Source organism: Filicampus tigris, chromosome 4 (assembly GCF_054856515.1).
Source record: "Filicampus tigris isolate MCC_2025a chromosome 4, RoL_Ftig_1.0, whole genome shotgun sequence".
Classification (NCBI taxonomy): domain Eukaryota; kingdom Metazoa; phylum Chordata; class Actinopteri; order Syngnathiformes; family Syngnathidae; genus Filicampus; species Filicampus tigris.
Window position 1 is genome coordinate 4,205,276 of NC_141220.1, and position 14,725 is coordinate 4,220,000.

Consider the following 14,725-nt stretch of genomic DNA (forward strand, 5'->3'; position numbering starts at 1 on the left):
TCAGCAAAGTGGCGTGAAAGGTTCTGCTTATGTAATAACGTCACTAATATTTGTTTCAAGTGGCTCACCCACCTGCAAGCATGTTTTCCTTGTCTATGATGGTGGGCCTGGTCCCCGTCGTGTCCCTCTTTGGTTTGTTCTACTCTGCCGCAGTGGATGAAAACTTTCCTCAGGGCTGCACGAGCAGCAACAATTTGTGTTTCTACAGTCTGCTGCTGCCCGTCACCATCCCTGTCTACGTCTTCTTCCACCTGTGGAGCTGGATGGGAATCAAGCTCTTCAGGCACAATTAATTTTTTGATGTCATGTTCATCAATGAAGTTTCAATCAGTGACTCACTGTCCCTTGTTTGCTCCTTTTTATTTGTATTTTAGAAACTCAAGTCACTTTGGTAGACAATAAAGAACAGCATGTGTAACTTACAGTAAATACGTTCCTTTAATGCAATACACTGTACCTGCAACATCACACTTTTACTTTCAACATTGAATTATTAAACGATCCTTTAAGCTTACTTGCAAACTCGGGCTGGTGCTCTTGCCTGTTATTCGAGCCTCGCTCATTTCCAGAAGTACAATTTAATTGGCGTTCAACCCAAACAATAAATTGTGTTTACGAAAAGAAGGTAAGTAAAGTGTGGTAGACAAATAACGGCAGGATACTGTGGATTTCCGATAAACCTCAGCGTCCCCTCTTGCCTTTCATTTCTTTCTCACTCGCTCTGCTCTGAGAAAGTTTCATCAGAGGGGACTCAGGTCTGGGTGAGTGTCCATCTCCTTTGGTCTTGAAGAAGAATGACTCGTTCAGCCTCATCTGCACTGGCCTTACCTGGAAGCAAACGATGCATTCATGTACATTCATTCATTTGGAATTTCAATTTTAATTCCTGCTTGAGCAAAACGTCTCCAGACCTTTAGTTCAACATGGACAAGATATTGTTTAGAAAGGTGAAAAAGAATTGACCTGCATCAAACAATGAATTACAATGGAACCATTTGATAAGTGCATCAATCGTGCTATCAGAAACTATTGTTTCAAAATGAAGCATCAGAACTCACTGCTACGTTTAATAGTGAAAGAACATTTTTCACTGCAAAGACAGCTAGTGGTATTGAAAGCACATGACTGTATAGCCTCAGGAAAATTATTTTTCTGTGATGCAAAGTGTGTGGAGTTCGCTCCTTCATATTTGCCAAAACAGGGGAACCCGTCCTCATTCTGGGCCCACCATTCTGAGCCTGTCTTTTTTTTCTGATTTACTGCTTTCTCAGTCACTTCAAAAAAAACATTCAAAAAAAGAGAGGGAATTTAAGTACATTAATTGATGAACTAATTTAATCCAGCACACATACAGTATGTTTCTGCAAGCCGCTCTGCCTCCTCACGCCACAAACGTGATTTGCATCTAGTCGACGTCACGCTGCTCATTGTGGAGGAGTAGTAAAGTCGAGCAGTCTACACAATTGCTACATGCGCTGCGATTGATGGGCGGCCAGTCCAGGGTGTACCCCGCGCTTCACCCTAAAGTCAGCTGAGCGCCATCTGACCTGTGACCCTAACGAGGACAAATCGGATAGAAAATTGATGGACGAAAACATGGACCTTGCTGCAGTTTTGTCAGATGTGTCCATACTGACCTTGCTCCAGTGATATGGGCACATCAAGGTCAAAGAAAAAAAAAACAGTTAATGAAGTGATGCATCTGTTATGTCAAGTGCATACCAAACAAGTGTTTGTGGGCACTGTTAAGATTTGCTCAATGACACTGCATGGTCAACACATTTTTTAATCACAGATGCAAATAAATTTTCTAGATTGTTTTTGTGCTGATTCCGAATCTGCCCCTGTTTTTTCTCTAGCACACCAGGTTTCATAGTAATAATATGCCATATCCAGCCATCTATTTTCTACCGCTTATCTGGGGTTAGGTCGCAGGGGCACCAGGGAAGCCGAAAATTCTTTCTCCTCTTTTTCAAGCTCTTCCAGGGGATCCCAAGGCGTTCCCAGCTGTGTCCTGGGTCGTCCCTGGGGCCTCTTCCCTGTGGGACATGCCCGAAACAACTCACCAGGGAGGCATTCTAACCAGAGGCCCGAGCCACCTCATCGGCTCCTCTAAAGGTGGAGGAGAGCCCGGACACTAGGGCTGCTCGACCGAGCGATTTTGAACCGTAACCGAATTTTCTGGATAAAACGATGTTAAAAACGTTCAAATCGGCACGTTCGATTTAGCTATTTTTGGTGTATCTAAGCCACCGTAGTTTCCCCTGCATTTTCGCTTCCTCCCACAAGCGCACAGTCCAAAACGCGCGCACAGTCCAAAACAACGATACAATTCTGCGATTCTGCTATTTGCTCAGGCAAATGAGCGTTTGGTTAATAAATCGGGCAAAAATAGATCTGTAGTGTAGTGTGTGCCCCGCATGTACAATACAACCCGTGAGCAAGTAACTCAACGTCTGAAAGTCGTCCCTTTTTTGTCTCCTCTGCAACGGACCTCTGGTCCAATCGGACTAAGCTTGACAGTGCATTGTATTATTGAGTGACAGTTTTGCACTAATCATTGATTTATGTTTAAGTAAGACCAGGGAGAAAGGTGAAAGGCTAGTCACTAGCTGGTTGACAAAATGACTTGCTGACAGACTGTTTGGTTTATAAACTTGATTGTCTTCCTTCTCTCATGTTGATGATTTCGTTTCAGATGGTACATGCACTTTCTTCTTTCATTATTGGTTTAATTAAGAACAGATCTGAAATCTATTGTGCAAGTAAAATGCTGTTAATCCCAATGGATTGTTCTGTGTGTATTAAGTTAAATTGACTGGCATTTTGAGTTCAAAAAAAGAAAAATTAAGTTTAAATAAAAGACATTCAAAATACTTCATTTTTCATTATTTTTTATTCTACAAAGAAACCGTAATCGTAAAATCGGGTTTGAGAGAAAATAATCGGTATTTTCTTATTAGGCAAAATCGAACAGCTCTACCGGACACCCTGCAGAGGAAACTCATGTCGGCCGCTTGTATCCGGGATCTCATTCTTGGTCACTCAACCTACAGCTCGTGACCATAGGTGAGCGGATCAGGTCGTTCTTTACCATGACAGACCGATACAGAGTCTGCATCACAGCAGACGCTGCACCGATACGCCTGAGGAACTCCCGTTCCATTCTTTTCTCATTCGTGAACAAGACCCCAAGATTTTGAACTCCTCCACTTGGGGCAGGATCTCATCCCGACCTGGAGAGGGCACTCCACACCCTTGTCTGACTGAGGACCATGTTCTCAGATTTGGAGGTGCTGATTTTCATCTCAACTGCTTCACACTTGGCTGCGAGCCCACTGAACCACATCATCAGCAAAAAGCAGAGATGCTACACTGACGCCACCAAATCAATAGCAATGTATTTTGTAATATTTTTTAATTAAGCAACAAGTGAGTGCGTTTTTTTCTGAAATGCCACCTATAAATGACAACTTTTGGTAAGATTTGTATTGTGCAAGCTTTTTTAACTTAAAAACAGAAAATGAAAATATGTCAAAAAACCTAATGTGCTATGAAAAAAGTAAATCCATTTTTTTAAATCAGCATCAAAAATACGTTTGGGGACACATAGGTAATCTCTGATTAAAATTTGCTGTTGACCAGTGTTACATTTTTTAAGTTTACCTGGGACTGGTTACCATTTAATCACAGGACATGAAATAAAAAAAGAGCAATTTTATATTTAAGTGGTTTTTTTGTGTGTTTTTTTAAGTGTTGGCTGGAAGAGATCACTGAGTTATACTGCCTTATAATGTGGCAATAAGTGACATTTATTCTGACCTAAATTTAAAGTGAAAGTCAACTCAAAAAAATTATTTGCAATTATGTGTTCTATGTGCTTCCATTAGTCGAAACATGGCATTCTGATTAATACTGTGTTTGTGGAATATGAGTTGAGCAGAAAAATCCCCCCGTTTTTAGCCATCTCGGGGGGCGGCCATTTTGTCACTTCTGTTGACTGAAAATGACATCACAGTTGCTCAGGGCTTAGGTAACGGCCAATCACAGCTGACCTGTTTTCTGACGCTGAGCCATGATTGGTCGTTACTGCTTGACTCATATTCAACAAACGCAAAATCAATTAGAATGACGTATTTCGACTAGTGGGCCTGCATAAAATATGTTATTTTTGGGGTTCACTTCTTTTTAAAACCTCTCAATTATCTGAAAAGAACCAACAAGCACAATTTCCATAGGAAGAGAGCATGAATTTAGAGCGTAGTTCTTTTTTTTTTTTGCGGGGTGGGAGATATTAATCTCAGAATACTAGAATATTTTAAATTCTAAAATAAGAAAATGTCAAATTGCTATACAAGCAAATGACCCTGAATGTCAGTGATGAGGATGTGGGTTCTTCTCACCTGGTTGAAGTCAACCTTTTTGCTTTGGCCTGACGGGTCATTGCAGTCGCTGGAGGTGGTCGTGTCGCCCGACTTGTTCTCCGACTCCGTCGGAGGACTCAGGACGGTCTCTGCTTTCCTCTTCTCACTATCACCAAGCCCTTTTTTCACCTCTATGTCTTGTGTGGCTGAACAACAGAATGGAGGCACGTTGATCTCGCTGCCTGACGCTTTGTTTTCACCCCACTGCTCAGCCTCTCTGATTTCGCTTGACATCTTCACATGCAAACACCTGTTGAGGTCTTTCCTGGCCCTTTGCGGCAAGCTCAGATCCAAAGGCTTCGCAATATCAGAACACAAAGCCAGTCGTCTCTTTGTGGAGAAAGCAAAGTAGGAGGAGAGTTCAGCAGTGAAGAAGTTTTCTGTCTGGGTGGTGGTGCACGTTGTGGGCTTGAGGAGTTTGTGGTGCGAGCATGAAAAAGCGTGCTGGTTTTCCTCGCGGTGATACTGCTTTGACTTTGCAACCTTTGGTGACCTATCAGCGACGGTCATCTCGTCCATGTAAAGATTCCTCACATTAGGCCTTGGATGAAAAGAGCAAGAAGGCTCTTTCTCCCCGGTGGGGCTTGCACCTTCTGTTTGGAAGGAACATTTCTTCTTTGGGCTATGCAATGTGTCCTTTACGCTCCTTGCCTTCGCTGTCTTCTGTCGCTTCTTTTTTCTTGGATGCTGACAAGAATCCTTGTGATGGTATTTTATCTGGTCCAAACGGTTGTCTAATATCTCTGATTGTTGCAAAGTTGTAGTAGTAGATTTGTAACTGACTTCCTCACTGGAGTCTGAGGAAGGTGATCTGAATGTCTTTTGGGTGATAAACAAGTCCTGGCTGTTGCTTTCATCCCACTGAATGTCGTTATCTTGTAGTTGAGACTGATGCTGCGCTATTTCACTGACCGGAGAAGCTCGCTCACCATCTTTTACAGCAGCTTTCTTCAACTCTGTAGACTCTTTTGGGGACTGGGGATGTGCAGAGGAAAAATTGGGACGTTTGACACATGCAAAGTCATGTGGCAAATCAAAGGCCACTTTCTTTTTTCTTTGGCCTTTTTTCTTGGTGTCCTGAATTGTGTGATCTGACTTCTGCTTCCTTATTATGCTGCTGCATATCAGATTTGACAGGTGAAGTTTCGATTCCACTGTTGCTGCGGAATCGCTGCTGCCAAGTAAACTGTTTGAATCCAATTGCTTCTTCTTTTTCTTCTTGTTTTTCTTTGATTGCATTACATCTTTTAATACGGAGCTTTTCTTGTTTTTCTGGATTATGTCATTTATGTTTAAGGTTACGTTGTGTTTTCTTTTTGACCCATTTTTGCTCTTCTTTGATTTTGTTTCCTTTTTACTTCTCCCAGGAGAAATCAGGGACTCCCAAAAGAAGTCAATCTCGTCCGACATGGGTCTGTAAAACAGAAGGAACAACCATCCATTTATCCATTATCCACTGAGTGATTAAATCATACTACTGCCAGTTTATGGGCCACTTAAACAGCACTAAGTTATGTTGCACCATGCTTGTTATTGAAAAAAAAAACTACAGCAACGAGGAACAATACATTGCTTTTGACCCACAGGAGTCCTTCATCTACAAGATGGATGATACTGTCGTTTGTACTGATGTTACCTTTCTATCTGATTTGCTTTTGTTAAGTGGTTTATTTCAGCACAATAGTAAAATATTTTTTAACATCTACCTGTAATGTACTTGTGTTTAATAGAAGCTAATGGAGAAGGCACTGATTTAAAATCGCCTAACAGTACAATAATTGCAATTTCGTGAGAGCCCAGCAGTGTACGGCCGGGTTGATGAGTCTAATTAAAAGGAAAAGGAAACAAGTGCAAGGAATAAGTAGACTGCAACAAACTTAATTTATACTAGTCAGTGTTTCCAAGCTAACGTCGTAAAAAAAACGAGAACTCGATGCAGGTAAAGTCAACACAGTAATAAATACAGTGAAGCGAATCGGTCAAATTTCCCACCATTATACACGTTTTCGCCATAATAATACACGTTTTTGAAGTGTTTCTTTGTCTATACTGTAACGCATTCATTTTACAAGCAGTCGGTGTCCAAACTGTAAAGTTTAATTGCGTCATAACGACTCGTATACCTGAATATATTTCGCAGAAAGTAGAGCTCGAGTAACATCAAAAGTGTCCGCCGACACTGCTAGCTTGTGTTGCATTCAAGAACGCAACGTAATTTACGTTTTCTCCCGCTTGGTTCGTCCAACTTTGATTAAACTAAAATTACCAATACTATAAATATGTGTTGCTACTGGTGTTGGTACTGGTCTTGCTACTTTTATTTTATTATTATTAAAGTGGATATCCGTGTACTAGGGTTATTTCTACCGGTAGTTAAATTTGTAAACAACCACAATAGGTGGTGCATCCATTTTTAGAATCTGTTACCGTAGTTAAATCGTCATCCCACCAAATCTAAACTGAAGAGAATGTACAAGGTTGCAAATAAAGGCTAAATTTGTTGGGATTCGTGTGGAAACACTCCTAATTCAACACCATCATATGCTTCTCGGATTAAATGAAGAAGAAGTACACATCATTGACCGATCCCTCATGTGTTGTTTTTGAATTGGCACAATTCCACAGATTTTTATTGCAGAAAGACTTCTGATAAGAATGGGACACAACCCCTATTTTATTACATTTTTTTGGCTCAAGCTTGGTTTGGGAATAGTTTCCACATTATTAACACCTCATGCCAGGGGCAGAGCCATGGGTGGGCCTGGGTGTGCACAGGCCCACCCGGACTGACAGACTGCCCACCCAGTGAGATTCATGAAAAAAATATATACTGTATTTTCCGGACTATAAGCGTCACCTTTATATAAGCCGCACCCACTCTATTTAAAAAAAAAAAACATATATAAGATGCATCTATCTATGTTGAAAAATTTGATATTTACTGCATTTACAGAAAGATTTTTGAACTGTAAATGTACATGTATGTACCTGAACAGATTCTTTCCTAACAGTGCCTTTTAACACGGCAGCAACTTTGCTGATTAAAACGGAACAGAACCAAGACAAAATAAAGTACTTATCTTCCTTTCACTGCTCGCTGAGTTTGTCAGCTAACGTCCTTTTATTGCTCTACTTCCGCATACCACCCAATGCAACGCCTCGCGCTTAACCTTAGTGCATAGTGCCCTCGCCTGTTGAACTCATCCACCTGCAGTCACATCCTGTTAATGGCAATTGTATTGTATTGTATTTTAATTCCTGTTAGACCGCCTCTAGTGGTGGGAGAAAAATCCACAGAATAGCCGCACCGGTCTATAAACCGTGGTTCCATGGTTCAAAACCTAGGAAAAAAGTAGCGGCTTATAGTCGGGAAAATATGGTATTTAAAAATTTTTTGTAACTTATTATAAAATTATTTTTGGATTTGAGTTACGTTGTGTTGAATGGCATAATTGTGGTTATCCAAGGAAGATCTGAACGTCATATTCAGTTTGTCATTTTATTTGAATATACGATATGTCGGGACAGGAGGATTGTGCTCAGTGAGAGAAATATTCAGGACCTCCCTGCTTTTTCCAGGCCCACCCATTAGCCGCGTTCTGGCTCCGCCCCTGCCTCATGCTATTCAATGACAAACCGTGTCAAAACATTTGACTGGTAGTGTGTCATGTGTTATGTACAGGCATAAGCAGGGACAGCCCTGTGAAGGCATCTGTGTGGAAGGAGGATCTGAGAGTGACAGTTGGGATGTTAGCGTTAGCGGTTTGAGAATAAACGAGCGCACCGTCACGAGTTATTCCTACACAACATTGGCGACGAGGATTTTGGATTCGCTTCTTGCACCTCTTCCTCCGTTCCTCGCCCTTCCAGGAGACCCGACGATTCCATGGGTTCGTTGGCTAGAGTAATTTGAAACACCCGGGCTTTCAGACGCTAGCGACTCTCGGAGGAAAGCCCTACTGATAAGCTCAATAGGTAGCGAGGGACAACGGATTTTCAAGACACTCGGTGCTGCTTCTACAGACGAAAACTGTGTCGAACTACTAAAGGGACATTTTTCAGCACCTCAAAATGTCATGCTATGGCGAATTCTTAAAAAAGAAAAAAAGTTAAGCCCAATGTCAATCAAGATACCCACAATAATCTTCACCATCTTAACTGATTTTTAAAATTGAGTGACCTCACACGACAGGCAAAATAGCAGGCCGTGGCACACCTAGCAAACTGTTGGCTTTTGTCTGGCAATTTTGGGCCAATTGAATGAGTTGGATCACTCGTATTAGCTGCTGGCTGCGAGTCAGAGCATGAGAAGAGAAATGGAAGTGACGAAAACAAACATAAGACACGCTAAGATGGCATCCAAGGAAGGCACACACAGAGGATTTTGCTTCTTAAAGTGAGTGAAAATGACAGTGAAAGTGAAGCCACCAGTACAGTGCATGCGGAAAGTATTCACAGCACTTCACTTTTTCTACAATTTGTAATGTTACAGCGTCGCTCGTAATAGAATAAATTCATTTTTTTTCCTTTCAAGATTCTACACACAACACTCCATAATGACAATCTACTAAACTAAACTAAAAATTAAAATTCACACATACCGTACACATACTACAATATATTCAGTCTTTGCCACAAAGCTGAAAACTGAGCTCAGGCACATCAGGTTTCCACTGGTCATGCTTAATTGTAGTCCACCTGTGGTAAATTCAGTTGATTTGAGGATTTGGAAAGGCACACACCTGTCTATATAAAGTCCCACACGTGCATGTCAGAGCACAAACCAAGCACGAATTCAAAAGGAATTGTCTGAAACCTCAGAGACAGGATTGTCTCGAGGAACAAATCTAGGGAAGGGTACAGAACCATTTTTGCTACTTTGAAGTTTACAATGAGCACAGTGGCCACAATCATGCATAAATGGAAGAAGTTCTGAACCACCAGGACTCCTAAAACTGGCCACCCGTCTAAACTGAGCAATCAGGGAAGAAGGGCCTTATTCAGAGATGTGCCCAAGAAGTCACTAGGTGACTCTGTCAAAGCTCTTACCTTCAAGAAGGACACCCATCTCTGCAGCACTCCACCAATCAGGCCTGTATGGTTGAGTGACCAGTCGGAAGCCCCTCCTTAGTAAAAGGCGAATGGTAGCTTGCCTGGAGTTTGCCAAAAGGCACCTGAAGGACTCTCAGACCATGTGAAAGAAACGTCTCTAGTCTCATGAGACAAAGATTGAAATCTTTGGTGTGAATGTCATGTTTGGTGGAAACCAGGCACTGATCACCTGACCAATACCATCCTACAGTGAAGCATGGTGGCAGCATCATGCTCTGGGGATGTTTTTCAGCTGTAAGAACCTGAAGAAAGATTAATGCAGCAATTTACAGAGGCCTCCTGGATGAAAAACTTGCTCCAGAGTGCTCAGGACCTAAGACTGGAGCAAGGTTTTACCTACCACGGGAAAACGACCCTCCAACCTGATTTTGAGAGGTGCTGCAAAGTGGAATGGGAACTGCCCAAAGAAAGGTGTGCCAAGCTTGCACGAACATGTTATGTCTTAATTTCTAATACATTTGCACCCCTCAAACATCCCTCCCTCCACACACACACCAAAAAAACCAAACCTTTCTCACAATGTCACTGTGGGTGTTATGTGTAGAATTTTGAGGGGGAAAATACATTTATTCCATTTTGGGATGAGGCTGTAATATTTTTTAAATCAGTGTAAGTGAGTAGCTCAGGTTTACATACAGAAAACACCTTTTGTGACCAAATAAAATACAGAGCGACTAGCAACATCAAGGAATCAACGGGTCACAGTATCATAACACAAGCTTCATTTAAAGTTCTGATGCCTGCAGTCATAGAGCTTTTCTTTTTTATTGAAGAACACTGACTACCGTAACTAATTGTAATTCTGTATACCAGGGGCGTTACCAGGAGGGGCAGGGGTGGGCAGTGCCCACCCACGGACTTGCTCTGCCCACCCGAAGAAAACTGGATGTAGTTCTGATGGCAGAACCCAAAACAAAACAAAAACATTGTCACCTGCATGTCCATACTGTTCAGTTATGGTTGTGTTCTAAGTTTTAACCTTTGTTTGTGTTGTTACATCCTCTTTCACCTTAAAAAAAAAAAAAAAAATGTCACCTGCATGTCCATACTGTTCAGTTATGGATGTCTTCTAAGTAAAAGAAAAAACAAATGAACTTTTATTTGTTTAGCCCAAATACAACAACAGTTATCTCAATTTAGGAGAAAACAAAACACGTAAGGTGCAGCAGCCCGAACGGTGGATTTCGCCCTACTTGAGCATTGTAGCACACGTAGGCAACTGTCGGCCTGCGTAGTGGAGAATCTGGATTTTGGTGACTTTGATTGGTCAAGACGGACAATATTGGGAGAGAGACAAGAAGACAATGTCACAACGACATTCTTCAATGTAATTGCTGTATGTGCCAAGCTCAGACGAGTGCTGTTGAACTTTGTTTATGTGTGTTTTTGGTTGCCCATCTTGTGAACTCCAAGAATGCAGGAATGACATACCAAAGACAGCACAGGCTGGTATGTTGGTGATGGGCCCCTCTCATGCAGCTCTCTCTCTCCCTCACACACACACACACACGCGCACACACACACACACATGCTCTTACACTCTCTCTCTCTCTCTTGCTTTCATTCTGTCTGACTCTCTCATGTACGTAGTTGGCCACATTGTAAGTACACAAAACAATTTGTCAAAATCTACATTTGACTGTCATGTTATGGTGCATATGTGCTAATTAGGATGCGGATGAGATGGTCAAAAAGGGTGATGGCAAAAATGATGTAGGCTGTGGTCCAACTGCATCTTTTGTTGATACACACATGGAGGTATGTACTTAAATAAATAGTGAATGACTTAACCAAGTGTGTCTTTGCTTGGGAAACAGTGGAAGGACTTCATCCCATTAAATGCCTGGAGTTGAACAAGAGACTCCTTGCAAGTACTCAAATGACTAATTGATTACTTATGTATTTCAACACTGACACATTCTCCTTAAGGTTTGGATTATAGATTCGTCCATCCATCCATTATCCAAACTGCTTATCCTCACAAGGGTCTCAGGCGTGCTGTAGCCTATCCCAGATGTCTATGGACATTAGGTGGGGTACACCCTGAACTGGTTTCCGGCCAATCACAGGGCACACATATTCATGTTTTAAAATTAATTGTTGTTAGAAAATCAAAGAATTACAATAAAAATCAATCTATTGTAAATTCCAAAGCAATGTGCCAGGTGAGGTGAGGATTTTAGGCTGTGACTGTCGTAATGGTATTATGTGGTGTCTGATGTCAAGTGAAACAACAGGGGGTTGCCTTTGGAGGAAGGGCAAGACAGTGCAGTTCCAGGAAAAGTAGGAGTAATTAAACCCCCGCAGCCTGTGATGCACATGAGCTCACTCACCGACCCTTCACCTTGTATCGTAAATAATGCCGATCACAAGAGTCACTCATTGTCAGTCTCTCATATTCCACCAACGCAATATTAATCAGAATGCCATGTTTAGGCTAGTATTATATACATTATGTTACATTATGTACATATTATTACAAATATTTTGGGGGGGTTGACTTTCTCTTTAAACATTTTCTCAACTCACCTCAACTCAACTTTATTTATATGACACTACAGTACACATGAGATAAAACATGAACAATAATACAATCAAAACAAACTTTCTCAGGTTAAAGTGTTTATTTCAAAGAATACTCAATTAGGGGTTTAGAACTGTATAATATTTACATATTGGTAAACATCTGGAATTGATCCTCTGAACAGTGCACATCCTGGAATTAAACATGAGTGTAACTGCACATTATTTTACACTTGATTTACATGAGATGAGCGGCATCTGTCCAGTGTTATCTTCCCTGTCACCCATCTAAGAACACCGTCACCTGATATAAAAGTCAAAGCCATGACCTAAAATAGCAGTTCTCCTATTTATGTACAGTTATACTTCCCTGTCTAGCTGCAGACCAAGACTATACTAACGTTATAGAATTGTTGCTGGGCACCTTTATGTTAAATGTCAAAAGATTCTCTCTTTTAGGCAAGTCGAAAACTAACATTTAGGTTTTCATCCGCTTTTGTGTATTGCTGTGATTAATTGTAATTGGGTGCCAGTTTGCATTTTGATTTTGATTTGATTCATTGAACATATAAATGCATTACGAGATGTAAACATTTGAAGAAAGAAAAGGTCATCAATGGATGACATAGTTCAATGTGGTTTACATGTTCAAAGGTAGGAAGAGTAGTAAGAAGTACACAAATTTAGCTAGACCTATCCCTTGTTCTCTATATATTACTCATGTCAAATTATTACACTAGTAATTTGTTAGTATAAGTAATGTATCCCCAAATAAAAACAAAACAAACAAAACATGTGCATTAGTCCTGAATGAAATCTCATTCTAATTATGTTATTATGTTGCCCTCCTGGTAGAGTTGCCTTTTTAGTGGTGCTGTGGGATATCCCTCCGACTGTGACTACCCATGTCATATTCCCACGCACCTTGTTGCTTCTACATACCACTCGTTGAGGCAGCATGAGGTAATGAGAGTTGCAAAGTTCTGAATCCCAAGCTCGGGCCAGGGGTCGAAATGTTCAGTAAGTGTCATCTAAAGAGTCAGAGTCTGTGGTCTGTAATAATGTCGCAGGAAAGCAAATGTAGGGTCAACTTCTTTTGAAGGCCCCACGATCACCATAAACCTTGAAAGGTTGCTAAGTAAACAACTTTAATCATCGAGCACTCACTTTACAGCGAAATCAAGAGGGGCGAATAAAGCACTGGGGGGAACTTTGATTAATCAGCAAGATACACGTGTCAAAGAGTAATTAAAAAAATAAAAATAATAATAATGATAGCTTCAAATGGAACACACTCATCAGGTCAATCTTTAAAAACAGCATCAACATGAATATATCATTTGTTATGTTTCTATGTGCCCCAGCTATCCTCTCCTAGCCCAATTTCGTTAATTACCAGAGGAGTTTTCCATATACTTGTATACAGAATGATCAATTTGAGATTTTAGTTTTCCGATTCACCAGTTGATTGAAAATAATTCTTATTATGATAGCTACAATTGATTGTATCTTCAAACAAAAAACAGATATAGGGCTCACGTGTTAACATAACCTTCATCTCATGACATTGCCATCCACAGCTCCCACTAAATTTAGAAAACTCATACCCTGGTGGTTACCTAATATATGTATGCGACCAAAGTAAATTGTGGGGGGCTTCCCTCATTTTTTCTATATGCATCTGTCATCCTTAAGATACTTTCTGAAAACTGAGGGCAGTATGCCAGTTTACCACAAAATCCCAATTGACTGGAACTCTATTTAGTAATGCAAATAGAGCCACTAAAACCCACCAAAAAATGTGTCAAATAAAATGTACGATTTAGAGTGATTTGTTGTGTTTCTTTCACAGACCCAGAATTTATTAAAAAAAAAAAAAATCTAGTTTTTGCATTACACACTGATGTGTGCTGCTATATTTAAATTCAACATTGATTTTCTATATCAAACACATATACAACGCCTATAACAAACAGCAACTACAAAAAACGGCCGTATAATTGTTTCTGTGTTGTACCCTGGCAACGTTGATTGGTCTGGCAATTTGCTGCCATGTATTTGTGCACACAGAATACAAAGTATACTGAAGACCAAAACTTCTCATTCCCTGGCCAAATTTTGAGTGAAGTGAATATTTATTTGATGAAATGACACATGAATATAGCTTCAAGATGGTGAGGTTGTGTAAAACAACAACAACAGGATCCTATGTTCACTGCATTTATTTGGCTATTTATCATTGACATCTCAACATAACTTCTGTCTTTAGTTATTCAACAAATATAAAAAAAAGTAACTTGATTCTAATATGGCCAGGGAATGATAAATAATACATTATTACAATGCTGAAGTTGGGAATATGATGAAGGACTTGAAGTAAATGTCAAAATAACTTAAATGAGTTAAGCAGTCAATCATGGCTCACCTCATCTGAACCCTGAGCAACTGTGGAGTCGTTTTCAGTCGACAAAAGTGACAAAATGGCCCCCCACTGAGATGGCTAGAAACGGGTGGATTTTGCTGCTTAACTCATATTCCACAAACGCAATATTAATCACAATGCCTTGTTTCAACTAGTTGGCCTGCATAGAACATATTCTTGAAAAAAATGTTTGGGTTGACTTCCACCTTAAATGTTTGCTCTTTTCAACGAGAGCTGAAACTAT

The 14,725-nt window shown here is 40.5% G+C and overlaps 2 protein-coding genes across 5 annotated transcripts; one reads left to right on the top strand and one right to left on the bottom strand.

Annotated features, from left to right (window-relative positions):
• Positions 1-80: 80 nt before the first annotated feature.
• On the top strand, positions 81-522 carry LOC147148199 (phosphatidylinositol N-acetylglucosaminyltransferase subunit Y-like). Its single transcript, XM_086029461.1, has one exon. The coding sequence runs from the start codon at positions 81-83 to the stop codon at positions 291-293; it is 213 nt and encodes a 70-aa protein (XP_085885587.1). The 3' UTR covers positions 294-522.
• Positions 345-9,513, bottom strand: LOC147148200 (uncharacterized). 4 transcript variants are annotated; one of them, XM_086029458.1, is made up of 3 exons: positions 9,474-9,513; positions 4,404-5,838; positions 345-828 (listed from the first exon to the last, which is right to left on the bottom strand). In XM_086029458.1, exons 2-3 carry the CDS (start codon positions 5,832-5,834, stop codon positions 682-684), a joined length of 1,578 nt encoding a protein of 525 aa, XP_085885584.1. In that variant the 5' UTR covers positions 5,835-5,838; positions 9,474-9,513; the 3' UTR covers positions 345-681. The 4 variants fall into 4 exon arrangements, with proteins under 4 accessions (XP_085885584.1, XP_085885582.1, XP_085885583.1 ...); XM_086029456.1 differs by lacking the exon at positions 9,474-9,513 and adding an exon at positions 9,026-9,092; XM_086029457.1 differs by lacking the exon at positions 9,474-9,513 and adding an exon at positions 6,548-6,622.
• Positions 9,514-14,725: the final 5,212 nt, after the last annotated feature.